This window comes from Eleginops maclovinus, chromosome 16 (genome assembly GCF_036324505.1).
Source record: "Eleginops maclovinus isolate JMC-PN-2008 ecotype Puerto Natales chromosome 16, JC_Emac_rtc_rv5, whole genome shotgun sequence".
NCBI lineage: Eukaryota > Metazoa > Chordata > Actinopteri > Perciformes > Eleginopidae > Eleginops > Eleginops maclovinus.
Window position 1 is genome coordinate 8,262,837 of NC_086364.1, and position 27,287 is coordinate 8,290,123.

Here is a 27,287-nt window from a genome sequence, read left to right on the forward strand (position 1 = left end):
CTGTCCAATATTGGCCATAATAAAGTTAATAAATATTTTATATACTGCCACTGACTATACTACAAGATCTCTTTAAATGCCTTTATAAAGATAAAGCAGTTTTTCCTTTTGCTTTGTTCTGTCCCTTTTTTTTTACACCGAGCAATGAGTATAGACAGCGTATAAGCATGCTTTATTAACAATTAGTCCATTTACAAAAGGGATGCAGCCTTAAATTGTGAATTGTTACTGACTCACTTTCTGGGCAGTCATTTTTATAATCTGCACAAATTCTGTAATATCTGACTCCCTAGTTACAAAGCTAGTCTGCCATGTAAAGCAGAGCAGACGGGGAGTGCCCTAAGGCTTTATTAAAGCACAAGTCAGCAGAAGTAGAGTTTGTTCTAAATGTATCACTATCTGCTTGCTATTTAATTAATTGTAGAAGAAGGAAAACTAAACTGGACTGTAAGCTACATACATAAAGCAGATGCCAAAGTTCTGAAAACTTGAGTTAGTATTTGTACTAACAGCTTCCCGGGAACAATATCTAGCTAGTTAACATTAGCTGTTAGAACACGGTAGCAAAATAACAGCCAACATTAATAAAGATTCCAGTAACATTGTGGTGCATTCAAGCTCTATTCAGTAAGTGAAGGGTCAATTAAAAACATTAATTTCCCAATTTGGTTTGACTAAGAAACTTGGATGTTTTCTTTTAGTTTTTGACTGTGGAAACGAGTGGTGTATTTAGAATCAAGGCCTTTGACTAGACCCCTGGTATTATGACATCCTTATTTGAAGTTTTGAAAATTCAATACATTTAATGAATTTAAATTAAATGAACCGCAGGTAACTAGTAGTAACCTCCTTACTGTATACAAAGCCTACAGAACGTTTTGAGCACAGCTGATCCAGATATGTTCACAAAGACAGCATTTACTTGCAGAGGGCGTAAAGCTCTATATTACAAAAAAAATCATCACCACCTTTGTTTTTGTATGAAACTAGCAAACCAACCTCATGTGGCTTTCAGTGTTGTCATTAATGTTTTCTTTCCCACTTGTTAGTTCTGGGACTTGACTAGTCCCAGTGCCCTAAAAAATATGAAACTATACTAAACACGGCGATGCAATATCATAACAGAAACAAAATGATTACGATCATGCTGTGCAAACAATGCTAAGGAGAAATAAAAAGATTAGTTTTCAGTGCGTCTTCATGTATCATCATCTACATCAGCTTGTTACAACCAGCAATGTATAACATCTTCCAGACAGAACATAAAAGGATATTAAGTCTGTTGCTTTAGTCTCATCACTCACCAAAGAAATGGTCTTTATTGTATTTTTATGCAGTTATTTTTGTGTTTACATAATGTTCATTTGTTTTTATATTTGAGATGGTAGCAGCCATTTAAGGCATTTCTATTTAAACTAAGAAGATGAGAGACAATGGGTTTGTGTATGTATTCTTGTCAATCAAGTGAAGAAAGGCATGTTTTGAGCGATGACAAAAATAAAATCCTTACTTAGACACATCGAATGTGTGTCTGACTGCTCGATCGATTGAAGGATTTAAGTCTTGCCTGTCTTTCAAGTGCAGCCAAAAGGGATTCTTGGTATGTCAAACTGTCTAGAAGTATTTCTGCTACACCAATTCTTAGCGAATAAATATAAAATCACGTTATGCATATGAGCACAACAAGCCTTTTATTTATTGCCGTCCTAAAACCAATTTGGCAGCACATGAAAGAGAAGAGGCTAGGTTTTACACCACTGTCATTAAAACTAAAGATGTAGTGCTACTGCTGCTGCTGCTGCTGCTGCTGGTGAAAGTTAGTGATGAGTCTGAGAGCCCAGAGCTGTGGAGGGACCACCAAACTCCCAGTTTAATTATTTTATTTTTAAAAAAGTGGCCAGACCAATATTCTTTAAGGGGACCCATAATTCCTAGTCTCCCTGCAGATACATGTGCTTTTACTTCACTGATTTATACAGGATGTGCAACGTGTGCTACAGCCAGAAAAGTCTTGCCCACTGTAAGAAAAAACATTTTTCAAAGCCTTCGTCTATCTAATGTTTTTTTTTAAGGTTGTTTCAGCTTGGCAAATGCCATCTGTTCATTTCAGCATCAATGCCCCTCAAAAATGACAGAGCGGCTACCTGTTTCACTAAATTGTTACATACAACTGAAAAGAAGATTTTTGATACAGAAATCGGCTGAAGAAATAATTAAAATTGAAGTAGTGACAGTATTGCTGTTAAAGGGACCTAAACTAATTGATAAAACATTAATACTGGCGATGCCCACTACATTTCATCAGAGCAGCGCTGTTCTGTGACAAAGTAAAGACTTTGACATGAAGTCAGATCCTAAAAGACATCCTACACTGGTCTGTGACTTATGAGAGGCAGTCTGGGGGGTATGACAGTTACAGAGATATATGATGATATTATATTATAGCCCACAGAAGTGGATGTTATACTCTTGGGGGCAACAGAGGATATCACTCGACAACAACCTGCCGAGACCGCTGTTGCACTGAGTGGATTTTCAAAAAAAGACTGTACTGTATATATTTTGCTGTAGAGATTGACATAAAAAATTACAAAACCAAAAACATTTCTCAGTGAATTTGCCAGCCATGGTGATGCTGAAAAGGATTGTTTCCATTAATTCTCTTAAAGTTTGAGACTAATTTCACTATCATAGTCAATTCTGTCTGTACCAGTTCTAAATTACATACTTACTGACTGTTTAATGAATATACAAGTAAAAGAAAAATAGTGAACACCACTGATTCTCACATCGAATTAATAGGTGTAATTATTTTAAGTGTTACAGGTTTTAAAGGTAAAAGGTGGAAATAAAAAGCAGCCCGACTTCAGTCACAGCAATATAAAGCAAAATGGACACACAAATTTGTATTTTGAAGTATACTAATGCAAAATCACATTGAAGGAAACATTTCTACCGTTGCGCGTTACATACCACCATATCCCACAACCCGAGTGGAACGGGAAAAAGCTTTCGATAAGAGAGGTTCTGGAATGCTCCTTAATAAACAAACTATACTGTATGCCTCTAAGTTTTCCAGTTTGACCCATAAAATCAGCATAACAGCTGCCATGTTATCACTGTGATAATCATCCTCCTGTAGCTTTATTCCTACCCAGCTCCATGGTGTCAGCTGCTTCGTCAATCTGGATTCCTAATTGATGGCACTAGAGAAGAGTTATTTGAATGGATTACCGTAAAGAGCATCATGGATTAGCCTGAGAGAGACACGGATCCCGAGGGAGCCTTAAATTGGTCACATAAGTGATTATAAAACATCCGTATGGTAGGCAATTATTGGGCTCCCTCCTCATCAAAGGATTTTAACCCTTCCTCTTCGTTCACATTGATTTCACTATTGCTTGTTGTACCTCACTTTGGCTGCAGAGGTGTTTGTTGGGGCCCAAGCAGAAATGATCAATGCACTGAGGATTGAGAAACAACTGGTTGTAAATGAAGCATTGGTTTATGTTGTTGTCTTAATGGCTTGACGTCAGGCTTGTACTACATGGTGACTATATACAACCAATATGTCGTTAAAGGCAAGTCAAAGCAACATATTACACCATCAATGGCGGCGCAATCCATATTTAAAAGTGAAATGGCTGCTTTACATATTTTGATTCACAATTCATGTGACATTACATTAGTTTTCAATTGAGAAAAACATCTAATTTGACGTGCCTCCTCAGTGGTTCTGTACAGGTCCAGAATAAAACTCATTAAATTGCCCCCGGAAATCACTTTTTTATGCAGCCTCAGTCCACTTATTTACATGTAGAGAGCTCAGACCAAAAATGTCCCTAATACTTAAAGAAAACATATACGATCATGTTCTGGTTCATATTAGTATTTTGGGCTTCTATTAAATGGTAACATACTTTAATGTTAAACAAGTTCTTTATTTTTCTCATACTTCCTGTGCAGCAGCTCCTCGTTTCACCCTCCGTCTGAAACCTGAGTCTAGTGCTCTGATTGGTTAGCTGTGCGGCTCTTTTGTAAGAGGTCAACTGCCTAGAGATGACCTGCCCCTTAGCCTATCACTTACAATGTCTTGAAGCACTAGTATGAGTGTTAGTGATGTCACTATGTTAAGGAAGTAAACTAATGTTTCTGATCGAGATGTTTCGGGGGCGATTGTGTGGGAGAGAAACTCCCTCTGGAGACCATTGGCATGAAGTAAATCCTATATAATACACGACAGGATGGGGAAAACACAAAAACGATAAAAAGGCTTCAACTCTAGCAAACCTGAAAACAGTAGCTCAGATGTCTGCATGTTAAACTCTTCTAATGGTCTTATGACGTTAACCCTCGTCTTTAGCTTACATTGGCTTTATGTCTCCAATGTTTGGGATCTCAACAACATGCCATATAAGGACATCATGGAATTGTCACATTTAGGCAGGATGGTGGACCCAAGAGCAGTAAAAACAACATATCAAGTAGTCCTAACAAAAAGGTGATGATAAAAAAACTAAGAAAAATAAAACAGCCACAAACCGGGGAACAATAGGAACGACTACGGAGCAAAAATCCAGGCAGAAACATGGAGACGACAGAAAACCAACAGAGAACACTAGGGAGACAAGACTAAATACACACATGACTAATCACAACACAAGACACAGCTGGGGAGGAGAGGTGAAACACTGGGGCAGCAGGTGAACACAATAAGACAATCAGAAGGAAGACAGGACAGACAGGAAAATACATTTCAAAATAAAACGGGAAAATAAACACACACAAAACTAAAACCGGGACGGAATATTGTATAATTCACTTCTGAAATTCTGGTTGGTTGATTTAAAAGTTTAAATTATTACCACATTCTTACATTAAACTGATTCAACACTAAACTGAACACAAAAGTTACCATTAAAAAAAGATATATAGTTAAACTAATTAAATTGCTGTGTTGCTTACATTTCAGTGAGGGTTTAACACTGATTGGGGGGGGGGGGGGGGGGGGGGAGGTTTGAGCATAACCGCTTCAGTGTGTGGGCTGCTCCGCAGTGCCTCACACGTAGATAAGTCTTCATGCATTATTACATTTAAATGTATACGCAATTCTAACACAATAAGGAAGGTCAAGGTGAAAGATCAATAACTCGTATTAGGGACAGGTTAAAAAAATACATAATGATAGCCCACATTGTCTCTATACGTCCAGAAGCTCATCTCCTTAAATTGAGTCTAATCCCATATTGTGTTAAAAAGGACTTGCACTGGCAGTCAGGCTGCGAGTTAACACTAAGAAAGGCAATCATGGAGAAAATGAATGAAAGAGGGCTACACAGATTTGACAGACAGCTGTCAGCCCTTCATTACTGTCTCCCTAATGATATTTTTCCAAGTCGCTGATAAATTGCTGTGCCACTTTTTTCCTCAGCATGACAGGGCACTTTTCTCAAATCATGACACCTCAATTCTTCCCTCTTATTACATGCCATTCATTCAGCCAGACCGTAGAGGCAATAAAACACGGAACCGCCATGTTTAATACATGTGCTGTATAAAAACACACATGTAGGCATGAGCAGAAATCAGCATGATGAGATAATTGAGGCTTTGGTTTATCTCCCTAAGAGAAGGATTTAAAAGCAGAGGCCACGCACCTTTAAGAAGGATCTCTGGCCATCTGCTTTTCTATCAACTTTTCAAATCCTGTCTCTTTGACATTTACCATTTTATTTCTTATGAAAGACAGATTACAATTAGCCTTCATCAATCCTGCAAACTAAATTTCATAAAGTTATGGTTATGTGAGTCACAGTTTAAAATAAGGTGCTAAAAGTTACGTGAATCCGTCCCAGGTATAGTAGCTTCCTATGGTGCTTTGAATCATCTTTAGTGATTTTTTAAAAGAAGTTTTCTTTGGTCTCAAAGATAACAAGATTGCAGGAAATAAGATGCTCAAATGAGAAAACCGTCAAAGCATAATGTTGTCACAATAAAGCATTTGCAGGTTCTCCTATTACCTTTTTATCTGTCCACCTCACGTCCTCCGTTACAATCTTATTTCACACATCACTTTAATGACAGTATAAAAGTCATTATCTATAATTTCCATCATTTCCTGCCATGTTGGGTTACTTCCATTTATCTGAACTGACCTCATCATTCAAGGATAGCCTTTTGTGTTGTCATCTACAATGTCAGTCTTTATTATCTTAGAGAGAGATACGACTACAGCTGAAAATTGGACCTCAGATGGATTATAGATTAGTTTCAGCGTCTGACTGTCCAACCTGGGCAGTAAGGTGTCAGGATTGGCAAGTCCCAACAAAGAGTTACTCAAGCAAGGTGTTTGGAAGTTGAAGTAGCTATATACCTGCTTGATGAAAACAGTTTATTCTACAGTATGAGTGATGTGAGTAAATTAGTCAGTAATGCTGTCTAAGTTGCATTTATACACGTCAGAGATCAGTTGTCATTAACTGTGTGCAATCAAAATTCATGAGTATCCAGGATTCCACAGCAGCTGCATTTACTTAATAATTCACCTTCAGCGAGTGAGAGGGAATGAAGCGATTAAATCAACAGATGTGAGAGTTTCATCCTGATACCTGAACGCACACAGCTGTGGGTGGATCATGAATAAAGACCACTGACTTCCATGCACAGTGACGTCATTTCTACAAGGGCATGGTGACTGTGTCTAACAATATGCATACTTACATAGATGCTGATTAAGCTAAAAGCAAACTGTAACTATCATTTGAAATGTGTGGAGATATCAGAGTACTGTATGCATTAAGACAATGCGATTAAAGAGCATTGATTAAACCATAAAATAATGCTGAGATGCCATATGATAAAAAGTATGCTTAACCCCCCCCATGGTGTTAAACAATGCCTTAGGAATAGGTAGAACAAGCAAAGCAAACGTAAACAATACAAAAAGTGCTAGTGAGTGCAAAAACAAAACTACATCAAATATATCTCCCCTATAATCTATAAAATATACTTCTGTGGACTGTATAGCTCAGTTGGTAAAGCTGGCAGCCCACATGTTGAAAAATATATACTTGTGGACATGTACATGTTGTATATTTATGGTATGGATCCACATTCCATCAAGCTTCCATTACAAGAAATGTAACACTTTTCAGACTTAAGATGATAATGCATCTACAAACACTGACAAACTGAAACGTTGGCTTTATTTAAATGTGTTATGTCAACACATTTCATGTAACTGTATCAGGTTAGTTGAAAGCAATAATATTAAGTTGAACCTTACATTTTTTATTTAAACTTTAACATTATTGCTTTCGACTATAATTGAATATAGTTAGGTGAAATCTGTTGACATAACAGATTTATTAAAGTCAACGTTTTAGTTCCTTCACTGTATATCACACACCTAACACACCCACCTTGTTGCAAGAAGTAAGCTATAGCAAAAATATGTTTTTAAGCAAGAACCGTCAATAACACAACATATCAACATGTGTATTAAAAAAACATAAAGATCGGGGTAAACAGTGAACAAAAACGGGTAAATAAATATACAGAACAGGTTGGCATGCACGCCATAATAGCTGTTGGTTAAACAAATAGTTGTCAAACTAAATGTTAATTAAAAGCAAACATGATATGCCACCCAAAATGTAGTAAGAAAATATATAAAGAAAATACCTAATTGTATAATTCAAGGATGCGCATATACAAAAGGTACATATATACACACACATATATATTGCACTGTATTAGAATTATTGTATTTGTATTATTTGCAATTGTCCAATTAGATGCTGGGAATGTATGATGAAGGGATAAATGGGTAAAGTCTCTTTCAAACTTCAGCTTTTTATAAAACTGTGCACATATTTTACAGCACAGTGAATATCTGAATGTGTCACAGTGTAAATAAAATGCGTGGCCTGACTGAGAGCAGTCATTTCAACAGGGCCTGCTAAAAGAGCGCTTTCATATGCGAAATGATTAATCACATCACATAAGGCATCTATCCACTTTGTAATGTATCTTGTCATATGACCTTCTCGACTTTGTTGTAAAATGATGATTGCTTCTGCCTCATCTACTTAGTAGGTTATGACACAGAAGACATTTATTGACTAGACACCCTTGTACAAGCATTTTACAAGAAGTGTGCAAAAGGCAACGTGGATGAGGAGCATCTGTGAAACAGAAGCAGTATTGAAATGTGTATTAAACATGCTGATAGTGGAAGCTGCTGTTAAATCCCTCATTAAAGCTCTAGCTTCCATAAATAGGGAATGATGTTGTCTAATTAAACCTCTGCCAGAGAGGAGACATGTGGGAAGAACCTTGAATGGCATTCTTATGGCTGTGACAACTGTAGTATCACATGTGAGAGCAAGCACGATTGTGTCTGCATACAAGCTGTGCTTTTTTTAAAATGTAGCAAACCAAATACTTCCTTTTGCCTCCATGTGGGTTTGTGGAGGTAAATTCAAAGGGACAACAGCAATAAAAATGCAAATTCTGACACAATGTAATCAGAGCACTTTATGTCAGTTTATCTGAACTAATGCCCATTAGCATTTAAAGCATTTATTGGCTGCATTCTGCGACTGGGACAAAAGTGCTCCAAGTGGCGAACCTGTCATCTCTTGTTGAAATCTCCTTCAAGTCTGCAGTCCGCTTTCTGTGGCGAACCAAAAAAACCTCTCACTCCTGTGAAAGTCAAGCTGTTGCATCCTCTGCCTCTTATTGAGCCTGAGAGAATGTGCCCTGTCAGAAACAATAACTTCCCTTTTAAGGCAGAGACAGTTTTATTTCTCAACACAGCCATCGCACAAGGTGGTTGTTTCCATTTGCCTCCACCATGTTTCCTTTCATTCCACCATTTTTCATAGATAAATCAAAGTCCAGCACCAGGAAAGTCAGTTTCCTTTTTACACTTGCTGGGTTATGTTTCTTCTATAACCTTAACCCAACTGGTATACTCCTTGTACAAAAAGAAGTTACAAATAAAAACCAATGGTTATTACCCATAAGTTAATCTCCCTGAGCACTTACACAAACATTCATACCACAAACTGTTGTGTATTGAAACTCCTGTTTTATGAGTCTATTGGTAGTACTGCTGCTACAATCAGCTCTCACTGACCACCGCAATCGTAAATCGTCCCTGGATTACTTATAAAAGCCCCGGTTGGAGCGGACGTTCATTAAATGTTAATTATGTGTCTTTCTGTCTCTGTCAAACTGGCCTTAGGAAGCATTCATATGATACGCCATTTGTTCACCACCAGGTTTTGCGCAGAGCTTTGCAGTGAACAAAAACTGTTACCAATTGTTTATCTCCCCTGATAGTTACATAAAGCTGTTATCTGATTGGTTGCGAGTCAAAAGGTCAGCGGTTACCATGGTCAAAGTTTAAATAATTTGAACTTTAAACACCCCCATCGACAATTTCAAGCTATGCGCAGTTCTGTAGTGCTTCCGAAAAGTCGGGCTACAGCGCTCTTCGTAAAAACACCAAGGCAATGCCAGCGCATTGTGCTGTTTTCGACAGGAATGCAGTTTTGGATTAATTCCAGCGCATAGTATGAACAGAGCCACAATGGCAAACTAAAATGCATATTGTAATGTATGAAATAAATGGTTAATAGGTCCATAAAGGGTTAAATCTTTATAAGATGAAAACTGCAAAATTCCATCGAAGGGAAACTAACTTTTCAACATGAAGATTAAATTAAGTTAAAGTCTTTATGAAAATAATCTCAAAGATATAATGTATTTTTCTTGAATGTGTCCGTTACTCTGTCAGCATGAATGGCTTCTCGGCTGTCACTCACACTGAGGCCGGTTTATCCGTCAGTCAGAAGCACGGTCCTGCAGTTCACAGTAATTGAATTAGCGCCAGTCACTTTCTGAAGGTTAATTGGTGGGGAAATCTTTCAGCATGGCGAGGCAATTGATTGAGATAAGAAGAGCGATTCTTATCGTGATTTTGTCAGCGTTTCATAGATTCTCTGAACATAAGATATTAATAAAATGATACGTACTAAAAGGCATTGAAACCCAGCAATCCTGTTAAATCTGCTTGAATAGTTTTCTGTAACTTCCGGTCACGCTCCGGGCTTCACAGTGGCTCCCACTTTAGTGCGACATGTCATGAGTCAGCTTGCTGGCAGATTCTTTGGCTCCGAGGCCAAATAAGGGGGCCAAGTTGATGGTCAGTTGATGGCCTGGAAAATTGCATTTAAACCTTCAGGTGTTATTCTAAGTTGTATCTTATTTTCAAACGTACAAATTAAATTAAACTTTACTTTGCTCCTGTCCCTTTGATAAATGCTCCCTATAGCCCGGGTGCCTTTTCCTCCTGATCAGTATTCATTCTGTGGGGCTGAACTGTAATGTTGTGTTATAGAATATGGTACAGTGCAAAGATCACAATGCTCATTTTGAAGAAAGAACTGTGAAAGGTTGAGAAGGATGTGTTTGTTTGGTTTACTTGTTTTTTGATATTGTGCCATCTCCATTATTCTCTGCTCTAATTCTCTTCAGGGTTTCACTGATGCATCTGTCTCTATCAGTGTGGTGTGATTCTAAAACCTCTCTCCATGGCTTATCATCTTGACATAAGAGGTGTCACCAAAAGTAGAGCTTTTAGGTTGTAATGAGATTTTGTGCTCACGCCTAAGCTTGAATCATACTAGGTCATGAGCCTGCTGAAGGACTCTTGATACACTGAAGAACAATAGAGTGAGATATTGGGAATTTAAAAGAGATGGCAGGGCAGTAAGTCATTTAAAGTTTTACAAAGTATGACACCTGTGTGGAATATCAAGTAGTAACTGCTGCGTGCAACTTTCCAATATACCGTGTTTAAATTCAGGATGTCTGGGAATATATCACGCAACCCAACCTTTGCATTTAAGGCCTTAATTATCCAACAAAGATCTGTCATTTGGCATTACCTGCAGACACACACTTCAGCAAAATCTGCAGCGACCTGTTAATATTAAGCAGGGACCAGTACTAATAGATGTTACTTATCCCGAATACTTAAAGAGAACATATAATGCTCACTTTCATGTTCATATTTGTATGTTATGCTTCTACTGTGACATGTCTCCATGCTTTAATGTTCAAAAAGGTCTTTATTTCCCTAATACTGCCTGTGCTGCAGCACCTCTTTTCACCCTCTGAAAGAAGAGCCCAGTCTGTTCTGATTGGTTAGCTGGCTGGCTCTATAGTGATTGGTCAACTGCTTAGAGATGCCCCACCTCTTAGACAATCACATACAATATGTTGAAACACTAGCCAATAGAACAGAAGTGTTACATAGTGATGTCATTATGTTACAGAAGTAAACAAAGGAGTCTAATGGTGGCGTTTCGGGAAGGGGGGGGGGGTTGTGTGGGATAGAAAGTCCCTCAGGAGGGAACACAGGGATTTAAGTCTTTGCAGACCATTTACATGCACCAAATCCTAACCTGCGACATTATTGCTTTAACCAGTCAAAATGCACCATAGTAGTAAACTTATTATTACTGTCTAAAAAAACAGGTTGACTAATTTACTGTTTGACTGCACAGTAACACATTTAAACTGAATCAATCGTAAGTTGCTGTAATCCATTTTCGAAATGAGGCTGCAGTGAAATGTTGTTGCGTTAACCAAACGTTAGGTAAAGAGCTGTTGTAGGGCACAGGGAGGCACAGTACAGAGACATACATTAAGTAATACAAGTAAATCCACCATTTTCCCTCATTGGTCAGAAACTACTGGTAATCCAGTACAGCGGCGGGAAAATTTCAAGTTTCAACCCGACCACACTTAAAAACATCTTCTGCTGGATGTGTAAATAAGCAACTGATTTTATTGACTTGTTTCCGCTGCCGCAAGGTGGCCAAAAATAATTTATTGCTGCTTTCAATTTGAGTGTAAACCTGTTAAATGTTACCCTTTTATGGAAGGGAATCGGGCAAATGCTGTAAATCAAACAAAAATATGTGTTTATCATATCTTCGTCAAATCACCTACATTATATAACTCCAAATACAGTACCTTATCAATACAGGTATTACTTTATTCCAGCTGTGATGTAATATTAACATAAATACTTTTCTGAAAGCTAGTTCTAGATGTTTTACAAGAGGAAGCCCATTGTCATGCGGGAATAATTGTCTGGAAAACAAATGAGTGCAGTGCGTTGAGATGGCATACAATACTCCTCACACAGAAGCTAGGTTATATTAACTTAAAACTCCATTTGCTGAGCTCCTGTCTACTGAAAAAGACACATCAAGTATGTCAGAGTGGCTGTAAAAAGTGCAGATTTTTTTGCAAACAATGAAGAACATCAATTATTTCCCAGGCATATTTCCCAGAGTAATTAATTTATGGGTTTAATATCCTCTGATATAACCCAAGCATATGTGCCCTCTTTCTCCATCCCACCAAAGCAATTCAGTACCTCAATGAGCACAATGTGTTCCTTCCACAAGAGAAGTAGTTCCATTTAAACCCAATTGATTCTCCACTTCTGCTTTTGAATCTTTACTTTATTCCCCGCCGTTCTTCCAAGCAAGGAGTGCATGCATTTTCAATGACATCAAATAAAGGGCAGTCATTGGTATGGATGAAGAGGTCCCCCCGAGATTCCGACACCTTCACCGTCACAAAGAAAACGATAGAAAGCACGGGCAGAAACAAGAAAAAAGCAGGGCTTCAAATTGCAAAAACAGATCCTTTGATATCACGCTATTGTAGAACTTTGGAGAGCGAACAGAAAAATGTCTATTTAGTATGCACGGGGAAATTGTTTGGACGGACACGCTGACAAACAGAGGGGGACTGAGAGGCAGAGATAACCGGGGAGGAGGGGTGGGTGGTGAGGTGCACTCTAGTTGGTTTGCAATGGATATACAACTGTTTGTATGGAGGTAGAGAGAGGAACAACAAGATTGTTTTTGTCGATGTGGCGTTCTGGAGATTCTGTCAAAGTTCGCCTTGAAGCACTGGCCCTTGTAACGGAGATGCATTTAAGAGGCTGCTTGTGAAAGAGAGGACCACTCCTCTGCTTCAGGTTTAAAGACTATAACACTAAGAGCCACAGCAGCTGATGGATTCCATTTAAGTGCGATTCAAGCTACAACTAAATATAGTTTGTCACTCGCACAGACCTACTTTGACCTTTCGTTTTAAGGCCATAAAGATTCAAACCCTTTTTAACGGGAAGACTTTAAATGAATTTGCTTCACTGTACACACTGCAAGAATTCTTCCACAAAAGATAGAGTTCTGTTTCTCCAAATTTACATCTGCCTCTGTGATGTTTTCACACCTTTTTCCATAATAAAAAAAGAGAGAGCCAATGATATATTGAGTAGAAGTGAAGTATGAGCAGGCCCTGAGCAACTGCGACAAAAATGTACAAGGCACTGTTTGAATCTTTCTTCAAGAACTGGGTTTCAATAGGTTATCCACAGAAGAGGAAAAAGAAAAGCCTTCATTACCCACCGCATAAAGCCTAAATGGAAAAGAGAGTGTGGAATGGCTGCCTGTGTCTGATAGGGGAATATACTCAGCTCTGATGCCTTGGGTGTTCTGGCCTGCTGCACTCAGGGCTAACACTGGACCATACAGATTGCTACCATTATGGAAAGTGGGTCTGTGGTGGCAAATAAAAGATCTCATAAGGCAACGTTCCCTACTGGAGGCCTCAGGCCTATTTGAAGATCTGCATACACAATAAGATGTGATTTGCAAAGCAGTAAAACTGTATTTTAAAGTAGCTGGCTGCTTTGTTTACAAGTCAACACCGCAGGCTTTGTTTTTTTGTTGGTTTTTTTTTGCCTTATGCTTTGAATGTACTGGGGCAAGAGTGGAATATACCATGTTTGAATTCAAAATCCACAATCCACAATCCTTTTGATTGTAAGCACTCTTGTGTGTTTTTGTGCTTGCCCTAACACAGGGTGCTAGCCCGGCTCTAATTTATGCATGGCTTTCAGTGTTGGGGCGATGAATCAGTTGAAGGCTCACTAGAGTGAGTCACTGTGGACAAACAAAACACAGCCAATGCATTGTAAATGAGAGGTGACTTCTCAGGTTTTACTTAAACTCCCATTTTGCCACTGAAAGGGTTTTTTGCACCAGTGCCACGCTGTGAGCGGGTGGAGATCAGGTCAGATGAGCTCAGTCTCTGCCGTTGCAGTATTTGCAATAAAAGGTCAGAGACTGGGGAATAATAACGATGCACCGTTTTTCTTTAAGAGATCCTTTGCCTTGCCAGATACTCTGCAGAGCTGTATTTTTTCATATTCATTTCATGGAACATTTGATTTGGAAGCTCTTTCCTCCCAGGGGCTTCGAGAGTGTTCTTTTCTTCAATGCTCTTCTGCCGCTGCTCTTTTGTCGTCGTGAAGGTGGTGTTGTGATAGCAGCCTTTGGCATTCTGTTGCAGTGTCCACCACAGCATTTATTTCTTCTCTTTATCTGAACTTGAATAGCTGACCAGTGCTTTTTTGCTTGATCATCTCAACCCGATTGCAGATCATTTGATAACATTGAGTGAACCGAGGAGATTTGCAATTATAAAAACATTTTATTTTCAGCAAAATGGCCCTTTATCTGAGTTTGATGGCTTTAATGTGCCTTTGAATGAAACTTCAAATATTCATTGCAGAGGTCTGGCTCATTGTGTGACAAAATATCGGAGGTAATTCAAAACAAACAGCACATAAAGACATACCAGCGTATTCTTCTACAGGGAATGTATGGAATAAAAATCACAAAAAGGCTCAACTTTGAACTACAGATTCACATAAAATAGTATAGATAAAGATCTTGAATCATTATTATTTTATGTAATGCATTGGTGAAGTGTTTAGAATCCTTTTGGGAATATAAAACCATGCAACAAGAGGGATTTGTTATTTGGTGGCTCCGTCTAGACTCCCCAGTCCAAACCAAGGATAAAACAAGCAAATATTAGCCATAACGTGTCAGCAGATACTAGTATCCCCATCTTGATGTATGAGGAATACCACAACACTTGTGTTATTGTAATGTGATAAACTTAACTCAGAGAAAGGTCAAATGACAGCAGGGAATGGCCTTTGGGTCCATGATGGCAGGTGGGGTTTTCCAACTTGAAGAATATTTACTCTGCCATAAACTGTCACATGTATTCTATTCTTACATTATGCCTGTTGTGAAAGGCATGTACGCTAACACACTTAAGCACCTTCTTGCCCTTTGTGTCCCCCCACAAGGCGACTCATGCTGACCTGTGTGAGTCAGAACTGGCTATCAAAAACAGAAGATTAGACTACTACGCATATCAATATCTCTGGGTTAATATGCTCGTTTTTAACACATTGTCTTCATCAGTTTATAATTAGTGGTTAGGACAACATCATGGTTAAAACTTATCCTATTTATTTCTGAGTTTACCCAGAAATAACTGTGTAACTACCTGAGCAATATGCCTTCTTTTTGTATCTGCTTCATAAATTCCAACCTGTGTTGTTGCATTTTAATAACCCATTTGACAAATTGCACCAAAACTCACATTATTACTTTTGACTGCAGGCTTTTAAGTGCTGCTGCATCCTGAGCATCAAGCAGCATGACATAATTGTTTTTATTTACATGTCAGATAGCGTTGACCCTTGGAAAATATAATGCTGCGATTAAGGCTGTAATAATGACTGATACGTGATGTACTATAATATGTTAGGGCACTGAATCCATCTACATTTAAAGAAGTATAACCTCTACACATGTAATAAACACACCTGGGGGTTTTAGTACTACAGTCAGTTTGGAATGACAAGATTTGTTGCTCATGTTTGCATATGATAACAAACGTTAGATGGATCCTGTGCAGCTGATATCAATGATTACTACGCGAGATATTATTAAAAGGATTTACTGTCCTGCTGTTATCTTATTGTATGAAACTGCACAAAGAGCAAGTATTCACAAAAGGGGAGCAAATTGTTCTGAGGGTGTTATAAACTGTGTTTTGTTTTTCAGAAACAAAGATGAAAAAGAAACGTCAAAAAAACGAAAAACCACTGTGGGATTTATTTTTTAACGGCAGGGGCCTCTGCAGATTAGAAAAGCAAGAACTGTTTCTCCCATTTTATAACCGTGGCTTTTCTCCATTTGCAAAAAAAAACATAATTTAATTTAGGATGATCCAGTAATCACACCTTGTGCTCAATTTCTCTCTTTTCTCTTGGAGAATCAGTGCTGAAAAGGATTTTAATTTATGCATGATGGTTTTCAGAGGAACATCCTAAATGCATTGATTCAAGTTTCCTTTCATTCTGTGTTGTATAACTGATTTAATTCAGCTTCTAAACATTGGCCTTCCTCAGTTGCATCTGACAGTCCTCAGGTTAATGGTGTGAAACCAGGGACCCTGCTTCCCCCGACCTGTCAAGTGGTAATTGGCCAACAGTTTCCTTAAATTGCATTCTGCCACAGGGACTGCAAACACCTCTTAAATTATGTACAAAATAATTGGTAGGACATGAACAAGAAGGGCATCCAGTTTGACTGCAACATTTCATGACTAACATATGCTGTAGAAGTGCATCTATTATCTCAATAAAATGTAATTAATACCAACTATGTGTTTTTGTCTTTTGCAGGTTATGCCTCCATGCACATGAAAGACACACAGAAGGGAAGACAGTGGCAGAAATGATAAGATGAGACCATTTAATGATGGTAACCTCTAAGGAGAAAAGCACAAGCCAACCTGAGGCAGTAGAATCTCTTTTAAGCATCACCACAAGTTTCCTGCAGGCAAACTTAAATGAAAGAAATTCAGTGTAAGGAAGGGTTCCCACATCTTTTCTGATTGGCACATGGGGAGAATACCATCCATCAATGAGGAGGAAACATCTAAAAGGAATGTTTCTGGCCCGGCGAACAGCTAAACATACAGCTGATATTCCAACAGGATCTTCTCAGCTGCACTGAAACCACCGCAGTATCACCCTCATCTAGTTATTTTGGCCCTGCACATGACTCTCAGAGAAGCACCAATGGCCTGCAGCTCAGGTGTGGTGATGAGTGCCTTGTTTTGGTCTGTAGCCATTGTATATTTCACTCATATTGGCAGAGTCAGTGGAGACTGCTGGTTGATTGAGGGTGAAAAGGGCTTTGTTTGGCTTGCAATTTGTAGCCAAAACCAACCACCTTATGAGGCCATCCCACAGCATATCAACAGCACCATTGTTGACCTTCGTCTAAACGAAAACAAAATCAAAAGTATCCAATACTCTGCCCTTAGTCGCTTTGCCAACTTGACTTACCTGAACATGACGAAGAATGACATTTCCTACATAGAGGATGGGGCCTTTTCTGCTCAGTTTAACTTACAAGTTCTTCAAATGGGCTTCAACAAGTTGCGGAACCTGACAGAGGGGATCCTCAGGGGTTTAGGAAAGCTGCAGTACCTCTACCTCCAGGCAAACCTGATTGAGACTGTGACACCCAATGCCTTTTGGGAATGCCCCAACCTTGAGAATATTGACCTCTCTATGAACAGAATCCAGCAGTTAGACGGGTCCACGTTTACCACTTTAACTAAACTGACCACCTGCGAGCTGTACACCAACCCATTCAACTGCTCCTGTGAATTATTTGGTTTTGTCAAATGGCTCTCAATTTTCCCTAACAGGACAAATGAGCGGATGGTCTGCGACTCCCCACCTGGTGTCTCTGGTTACAGTTTATTGAGCCAGAATCCAACCAAACCAGCATATCGAAATGCGCTTTACATACTCACCACTGTGTGTACTGATGACTATGTGACACCATTAATTCCCATGCCCACTGAATCCACGACACCCCCACCGGACTCGACCCTCTGTGGACTGGAAGATTGCCCCTCAGGCACGGAACCAGAAGACATTACCATCAGTACAACCTACACTGACATTGAAGTAAACCCTGTGATGAAATTGAAGCAAGTAACAAATACAGGAGCCACCATCACGGTTCAGATCCCTCACCCCTACAAGAAGATGTACATTCTGGTTCTGTACAACAACAGCTTTTTCACAGATATTCAAAACCTGAAAGATATAAAGGAGGACATTGACCTTAAAAACCTAAAACCCCACACTAACTACACGTACTGTGTTGCTTCAATACGTAATTCTCTTAGACACAACCACACCTGTCTGACAATCACTACCGGCCCATGGAATGGAAAGGACAGAGCAGTGAACAATGCGACTGCTACTCACTACATCATGACGATTTTGGGCTGCCTCTTCAGCATGGTCATTTTTCTGGGCATAGTCTACTTTTGCTTGCGAAAAAAGCGTCAGCAAGATGAAAAGCACAAAAAAGCAGGCAGTCTGAAGAAAAATATAATAGAACTGAAATACGGACAAGAGCTGGAGGGGGCGACTATTTCTCGAATGTCGCAGAAGCAGTTGTTTGCCGGGGAGAGCATGGCACGTATGCCATACCTACCATCTGCTGCTGAAATGGAGCAATACAAGTTTCAAGAGATAAGTGAGACTCCTAAAATGATGAAAGGGAATTACATGGAGGTGCGGAGCATGGACCACCATGAACGCAGGGAATGTGACATGGGGATGCCTGGGAATAGCCAGGGGTCGGTGGCAGAGATTTCCACCATTGCAAAAGAAGTGGATAAAGTCAATCAGATTATTAACAACTGTATAGATGCTCTCAAATCAGAATCCACCTCTTTTCAAGGGAAGTCTGGAGCAGTGTCCAATGCAGAGCCCCAGCTTGTGCTGTTATCTGAACACCCACAGAATAAATCTGGCCTTCTGTCCCCAGTGTATACAGACAGCTATCACCACTCCCTGCAGAGGCATCGGACTTCTGATGTCTCGCCAAAGAGGCCCAGCACTGCCACAGGAGGGCCCATGCGCAGCCCAAGGCCTTATCGCTCTGAATCCAAGTACATAGAGAAAACCTCCCCATCAGGAGAGACCCTGCTCACTGTAACCCCCGCTGCCGCCATCCTGAGGGCTGAGGCGGAGAAGATGCGTCAGTACAGTGACCACCGTCACTCTTACCCCGACGCTCAGATAGAGGAGCTAGATGGTCCTGACGGCCACAAGTCCTCCATGTTAGAGCCCCTCACTCACTCCCGCAGCAGAGACTTATCATATTCCCAGCTGTCATCTCAGTATCACAATCTAAGCTACTCCTCCAGTCCCGAATACTACTGCAAACCTTCACACAGCATCTGGGAGAAATTCAAATTCAACCGGAAACGGAACAAGGACGAAGAGTACATGGCTGCGGGCCATGCACTGCGTAAGAAAGTCCAGTTTGCAAAGGATGAGGACCTGCATGATATTTTAGACTACTGGAAAGGTGTATCATCCCAACAGAAATCATAACCTCTTATGGTGTTTTTAAATATGGACCGCACATTGCAGAAATGACACAAGAACCTCGTCTGACAATTGAATCAATGGATACTTCCATATTATAATGAACTACTCACTCAAGTGTACCACAATCTCTTTTGACTGTGTTGAAAATTGGATAAAGAGTCTTTAAATTTGTCATATTATGTAAAGGATTCAGCGAAAAAACTTTTATCTATTAAAGAGAAAATATATTGCAAATTAATAATATATATGTTACAATGGATTATAGGTTTTTGGGTATCGCATGGCCAAGTCCTGTGACAGTGGATTAGCTGTTGTGTAATATGAAACTAATGTATGAAGATATGTCTACTGAAATCTCAATATTTTTGAGGAACTATCTGGACCCTTCATATAAAGAGAACTTTTGTTTCTTCCCTCCCTGCATATATTTAATTCTACAAATCTATGTACAGATATGGGTATCTATATTTGCAATGTTTGCTGTGTAAATGGATAAGTATTAGTGGATGAATCAGGTTTATGAACTGGTGCGCTGTTCATTTAGAATAACTTGTTGCTGAAGAACAGCCACTTTAAACCTGTCAGAACATTTGTCATTTTAACCATCACCGCCTGTTTTTTTTTTACTCTTTTCCTTTTTTAAAAGCTTTTACATGCATTTAAAAAGATACAGATACTTCAGTTTTATTGTCCCCTTTCTCACATAACGCAGTGTTCATTGCATGGAATCTCCTAGAATACATGCGAGCAAGATGCAGTATATTCCGTGCTGTAGGGAATGTCTCAATCCTCACTTTCATGAACCATCATTTGTATCTTTAGTACCAAAGTAGAAAAAGCTGAAATGTTTACAATATTTCTTCACAGTCTGGGAATTTTAACATACAGCAGTAGGTCCATTTCTTTTCTTTTCTTTTTTGTATTGTATCAGTTACAAAGTGAAAACATTGGGAAACAATAACATCCACTTACAGGATATGGTATTGAAAGCCTACTCTTAATCACTAACATGTTAAAGGGAATTCAGCTGTACTTTATCCCGTGTTGTTTAGATAGAGACAACTGTTCTTCCCTGCAGGACAGCCCGATGGATGAATGTAACCGACACATATTCTGATCTCTTTATGGCAGCTTTTAAGTATGGAAGTATTTATTTAAAGCTATTAATGACTGTGTTTTTTCCTTTGCTTCAATATTACTTCCAGTGTATTATATTGCATAATGTCTGATCTGATAAAATGCGGGACAGTAGATTGATGTTCGGATGGGCCTTGTTGCTTGCCGCCGAGAGGTTTCATTTTTATTTCTAACTGCTAGGCTGTTCAATCTTTTTGTATATTATCAAAGTTACATACCAGACGAATATCAACGTGCTAGAGTAAAAATTTGAGAATGTGAAACTGAATCCTCTGACTTACTGGCTGTGAATTTGTATATCATGACATTTTTTGAGTATATATTAACGCTTTTTTCTTTATGAGATGCTTATTTAACTTATTCCAAACAGGCTCATGATGATTTATTGCATATTCATGGATGAGCAATGAGCATTTGTATTTCAAGGACAGTCAATTCTAGGTTTTAAAAAGAAAGAAGATTAATTAAGTAATCTTCACATTAGTCATAGGAACTTTGCTACAAAATACAAATTAAACACGCATCAATATCCATAAATGAGGAGCAGTAAAGGCATACCATTTTAACTGTGTGTTGAGGTAAGTTTGCAAACTGATAGCAGAGCATTTATTCTGTGATTTCTTAGACATTGAGTATGTAAATATAACTGCAGGCATTATTTAGCCCATTTGTGTTTTCTCTGTGTCACTATGCAGCATCCATTCCATGCAAGTGTGTCATGAGAACGCTGATATGATTCATTGATGTGAAGTACAGTATTCATGAGCCTGATGTGGATGTGTTATGTAAGCACCTTATAAAGTGTTAACTTGGTTGTCTGACTTAATATTTCAACCGCCTTAAGATTTTGGGATATGTGTACAAGTGTAAATTTCCTTTTGTTTCTTTCAATGTTGATACTGTTGACAAGTCTCCATTTGTTGTTATTTTTATAAAAGCATTTCAGTATCTTCTGAGAGCTGTCAGGTTTCTAGTTCATTTAGCCATTTAGCAACATGTTTTTTATACTGCATATTGTAGCACTTCTGTGTCTAATACGAGTGTTGATAAAAACTTTAGAAAGATCAACAGGTGTTGTTCAAGTGCATCAAAACAAACAAGAGCACAAAATGTGTTTTATTTTTATTTTATTTCTTAATACTATGTTATCTGCTTTCAGACAAAGTACTGTGAAATAAAGTTAAGGGTGCACATACAGTATACATCAGCATCTTTATTATGACTTCTGGCCAGAATCACTTCGGGGCTTCTCTTACGGCCATTGACTAATGATTTCAGCTACATCACTTCAGGCTCCGTCACGACCGTGCGAGACCGTGTGTTGCCATTTTGCCTCGGAAATTTCATTTGGCTTTGTGACATGAATGCCTAACTCTCTGCTTTTAATTCTTCACTCTACTATTAAGGAGCTGGGTCCATTTTAGCTAATACTAGATTTTTGAGGGCAGAAACTGATCTCAATATTTTGTTGGCTTTAAGAAAAAATTATGATATATCACCCAAAAGGTTTTTTTTTCCATTTACTCTAATATGGACCTCTTAGATTAGTTATACAGTATAATAATGATATCTAATGCTTAAAATACAAATTTATACTTATTTAACTACCTTAGACTTCCTGTCCAATGTTGTTTAGGTACAGTATGTATTTTTCTTGTTTTATTTTGGTAGGAAACTCCCAAAACTGTGGTGCAATGTGGACATGACATCACCGGTGTTACCTTTTTGACAATATGTGTTTCAGTTGTTAAAGACATATAGAAAAAATGTAAGTGTGGAAATCATCCCTCTTAATTCCAAGTTTCTTTTTACTTAAATTGGGACAACGTACTAGGCAGGACATAAAGATGTCTTATTCGACAAGGCCAAAAGGTCCCACTTGACTTCAACCACCAAAATCAATTTTTCCCTGAGTATAAGTGGATGTTTAAGCACATTTCTTTGAAAATCCCTCCAGGCGTTGCGAAGATATTGCGTTAATGAGAATGCGACATACAGGCATACATACGGACTGACAACCCTAAGCACATATTGCCTTCTGCCACCGCTGTCACCAGGGCAGAGGTAAAAGAAAATAGTTGTCAGTCTGCTGTGGAGGAACCGTATTGGATACAATGTTTTTAAAGGACCTCAAACCTCGTCTGTACTGCATGCCTTCTGTTCTGTACATAGGCATTTATATATACAGTATCTTAGAGGCCTAGTATTCATTGCCAAATCCCTGTATTTTTTTTACAGAATTTGTCTAAACATACAAAGAGGTAAGGAAAGAGATCACTAAGATCAACAAAACACAGTTTTCAAAAGAAAAACTGAATTAAGCTTAATTTTGATAAGAGTGTTCTTTACAAAGGGTTTCTGTTGTTTGTTCTAACGGACCATGTATGAAACTTAATAAATAAAACACAATGTTGACCAATGGTCATTACCAAGCTGTTCCGCTGCTGCGGCGCCAGACGAAACAGACAAAAATACAGGCTAATGACAACAGCTGTGCTCTGTGATCAGCTATATTCTCACCTAAAATGAGTGATGGCAGTTCAAGTTAGAGACGACATAAGAGCAGCCACAATGCATCTGTTAACATAATCATGGACCTTAGCCTCTGAACAGAGAGGGGTGGCATAAATTCATTTCACAATGGGTGTGGCAACCATGTGCATTCACACAGACATAGGCCTACATTACTGATGTATCAAGTTCAGAACTGTAGATTTGTGTTCATGTCAGCCCCTCGTCACATATTACATTTAGTAAACAAAAAAACTGGATTAAGAACCAATTAAAAGTCCTTGGATTCCCTGACCAACTTTGTTTAGGTATGTATTTTTCTTGTTTTATTTGGGTAGATAACTCTTAAAACTGACAATGGGGTGCAACGTGTTTCAGTGAGATCGTGACTTTCCCCGTGTTAAATCTCTGATGATATTTTTCAGGTGTTGCAAACATAAAGAGTAAATGTAAGATGTGAGAAAATCATCCCTCAAAAGTAATAGTGTATTTTTCCGCAATTTTATACCCATCACATCATGAGAAAAAGAGCCAAAAAACTTGACTCAAAGGAGTTTTAATGGAACACGACACAATGTCTCCATGTTGCAGGGGCTCTGCCATTTTCTTAAAAGCACAGAAGCAACCATGGCAGAAGGTATAATGCTTCTCATGAAAGCTTTTTTTATTTGTCCTCACTCCCACCTTCCGACTAAAAAGAAACATTCATGCTCAGTCACAGAGTCAAAGTCAAAATATTGAAGATTCTATTTGTTTGCTCATCCTATTTCTGCTTTCTCGAAGCATAATAGGGCGGGGTTGTTGATTAGTAAAGGCAGATTAACAAGTCAAGGTACACGTCCAGTGCATTTGAATTTGATTTCGCAAGAGCAGGTCAAGGCTCTGTTTTATGTAGTTTGAAGGGTCACCTTTCTCATTAAGTTCAGTTAAATGTTCTGTTGTCAAAGCACAGCCAAATCTAAACGCACTTATATTTAATGCCCTGAAAGGTACCTGAAACTAAGAGGAGTCTATGCTTTCTTTAAAAGAATGCAATGAAATTCAACAGCAAAGCAATAACTGTATTGGTTTACTTTGCTTGACTCACCTCAGCCGTCGATAATGTTTACTGTGCTGCCTTCCTATTGCAATGGCTTGCCTGGAGGGAAATGAAGGGGTGAGACTGTGGAAGTCGTGGTCTTGGATTTGTTGTTGTTCTTCACATCAGTGAACAACAGAGGTTAGCATGAAGGCACAAATTACACACAGACTCAAACGGACACCCCTCACTTATAGTAGAAGCAGGGCTGCATCAACCTCTGGGAGTGGAAAAGTTTCATAGCTGCACCTAACATTAAATGTTCCATCTTGATTGTTATGCACTTCTATATATTCAAACGTATAAACAATTATTCATGATGATAGAGTAGCTTTGGCAAAAAGCAGTAATGATGTTCACTGTGATGGATTTTCTTATCTCAATCAAGGTTCAATTAAGTTTTTCTATGGAAATCAATTGCTAATTGGTAGATTAAAAAGACACAGGCTGTGTAGTGTGTGTTTACTGTCCACCACGCTAATTGTGTTTCTGAATTCAGGGTCTGTAAATCCATCCTCTAAATAGGGCACTCGAAACACTCACTGTGGAACAAAAAAGCACTTTCAATAGCAGGCAAACAACTAAAAGTTAACAATCACAATACAGTGAAAAATACAGTGAGATGCATTTTATAGATAACAATTACGATTATGCAGATCTGTGATGATTTTCAGAGTCCTAAATCTCAATTTACACAGCTTGAATTATTTTATCTAACAAGGCAAAACAAATAGCTCCGTTAAGCTAACAATAGCATGTGAGCATCTGGGATGCAGGATATTATTTATTAAGTGATAGCATGCCCTTGTTAACTGATCATGAAACCATTAAGCGACAGGATTAACTGTGTTTTACTGCATGTAGAGGTAAAGAAGTTGACGTGCTTAAGCCACCCGCTACTTCACTTACCAATGCAAATCCATAATTTATTGGTTGCTGCTAAGTATTTTCAATACATGCAACAAGTCCCCAGTTCATCTGTCCAGGGGAGTTTGCAGCTTGAAGCATGTTTGTGGACACATCCAACTCTTTCCTCGAACTGCAAAGTGTCTGCCGAGTGTCTGCCTGGCATAAAGTTACTGTTTGAGTGTCTTACTTACCACCTTCTGATTGAAGAGAAGGGGTGAGCACTGAAGTGAACAATAGCTCTGTTTATCCTGAGGCTAATAAAAAATGTGAGCTCTTCCACTTTATTCTTAGATTTTTGTTTGACTGTGTTACTGATAACATCATCAAATCAGATTCGTATTCTTGAGCTGCCAGCTCTGCCAGTTGTGGATATACAGTGGGGCAAAAAAGTATTTAGTCAGCCACCAATTGTGCAAGTTCTCCCATTTAAAAAGATGAGAGAGGCCTGTAATTTTTATCATAGGTACACTTCAACTATGAGAGACAGAATGGGGGAAACAATCCAGGAAATCACATTGTAGGATTTTTAATGAATTAATTGGTAAATTCCTCGGTAAAATAAGTATTTGGTCACCTACAAACAAGCAAGATTTCTGGCTCTCACAGACCTGTAACTTCTTCTTTAAGAGGCTCCTCTGTCCTCCACTCGTTACCTGTATTAATGGCACCTTTTTGAACTCGTTATCAGTATAAAAGACACCTGTCCACAACCTCAAACTGTCATACTCCAAACTCCACTATGGCCAAGACCAAAGAGCTGTCAAAGGAGACCAGAGACAAAATTGTAGACCTGCACCAGGCTGGGAAAACTGAATCCGCAATAGGTAAGCAGCTTGGTGTGAAGAAATCAACTGTGGGAGCAATTATTAGAAAATGGAAGACATACAAGACCTCTGCTAATCTCCCTCGATCTGGGGCTCCACGCAAGATCTCACCCCGTGGGGTGAGATTGATCACAAGAACGGTGAGCAAAAATCCCAGAACCACACGGGGGGACCTAGTGAATGACCTGCAGAGAGCTAGGACCAAAGTAACAGAGGCTACCATCAGTAACACACTACGCCGCCAGGGACTTAAATCCTGCAGTTCCAGACGTGTCCCCCTGCTTAAGCTAGTACATGTCCAGGCCCGTCTGAAGTTTGCTAGAGGGCATTTGGATGATCCAGAAGAGGATTGGGAGAATGTCATATGGTCAGATGAAACCAAAATAGAACTTTTTGGTAAAAACTCAACTCGTCGTGTTTGGAGGAGAAAGAATGCAGAGTTGCATCCAAAGAACACCATACCTACTGTGAAGCATGGGGGTGGAAACATCATGCTTTGGGGCTGTTTTTCTGCAAAGGGACCAGGACGACTGATCCGTGTAAAGGAAAGAATGAATGGGGCCATGTATCGTGAGATTTTGAGTGAAAACCTCCTTCCATCAGCAAGGGCACTGAAGATGAAGCGTGGCTGGGTCTTTCAGCATGACGATCCCAAACACACCGCCAGGGCAACGAAGGAGTGGCTTCGTAAGAAGCATTTCAAGGTCCTGGAGTGGCCTAGCCAGTCTCCAGATCTCAACCCCATAGAAAATCTTTGGAGGGAGTTGAAAGTCCGTGTTGCCCAGCGACAGCCCCAAAACATCACTGCTTTAGAGGAGATCTACATGGAGGAATGGGCCAAAATACCAGCAACAGTGTGTGAAAACCTTGTGAAGACTTACAGAAAACGTTTGACCTCTGTCATTGCCAACAAAGGGTATATAACAAAGTATTGAGATGAACTTTTGTTATTGACCAAATACTTATTTTCCACAATAATTTGAAAATTAATTATTTAAAAATCCTACAATGTGATTTTCTGGATTTTGTTTTCTCATTTTGTCTCTCATAGTTGAATTATACCTATGATAAAAATGACAGGCCTCTCTCATCTTTTTAAATGGGAGAACTTGCACAATTCGTGGCTGACTAAATACCTTTTTGCCCCACTGTATGTACCGGGGCGAGGTCCCAAAGTGGAGGACCCGGGTTCTAATCCGGCCTGGGAACATTTGCTGTGTGTCATCCCCTCTTCGAATCTGGCTCTACCATAAGGGCAACGGTTGCCAAAAACAATCAAAACAATAAATACACTTGGTTAACAGTACTATTAGCATCCCTAGTGAGCATGCTAAGATTTGATTATTGGCAGTAAATGTAGGTTGATCTGTTTTTGATATATATTTGGTATACTGTATGCCATTGAGTTTGAATTCGTCTATCACAAATCAAT

The 27,287-nt window shown here is 39.0% G+C and overlaps 1 protein-coding gene across 1 annotated transcript in view; it reads left to right on the forward strand.

Moving 5' to 3' along the window:
- Positions 1–21,685, forward strand: part of elfn1a (extracellular leucine-rich repeat and fibronectin type III domain containing 1a) — a 63,709-nt gene extending 42,024 nt beyond the window's left edge. The window contains exon 3 of the mRNA XM_063903292.1: positions 16,652–21,685. Within this exon, the coding sequence (XP_063759362.1) occupies positions 17,030–19,399 (2,370 nt within the window). The 5' untranslated portion in view covers positions 16,652–17,029 and the 3' untranslated portion in view covers positions 19,400–21,685. The remainder of the gene's footprint in view (positions 1–16,651) is intronic.
- The last annotated feature ends 5,602 nt before the right edge of the window (positions 21,686–27,287 follow it).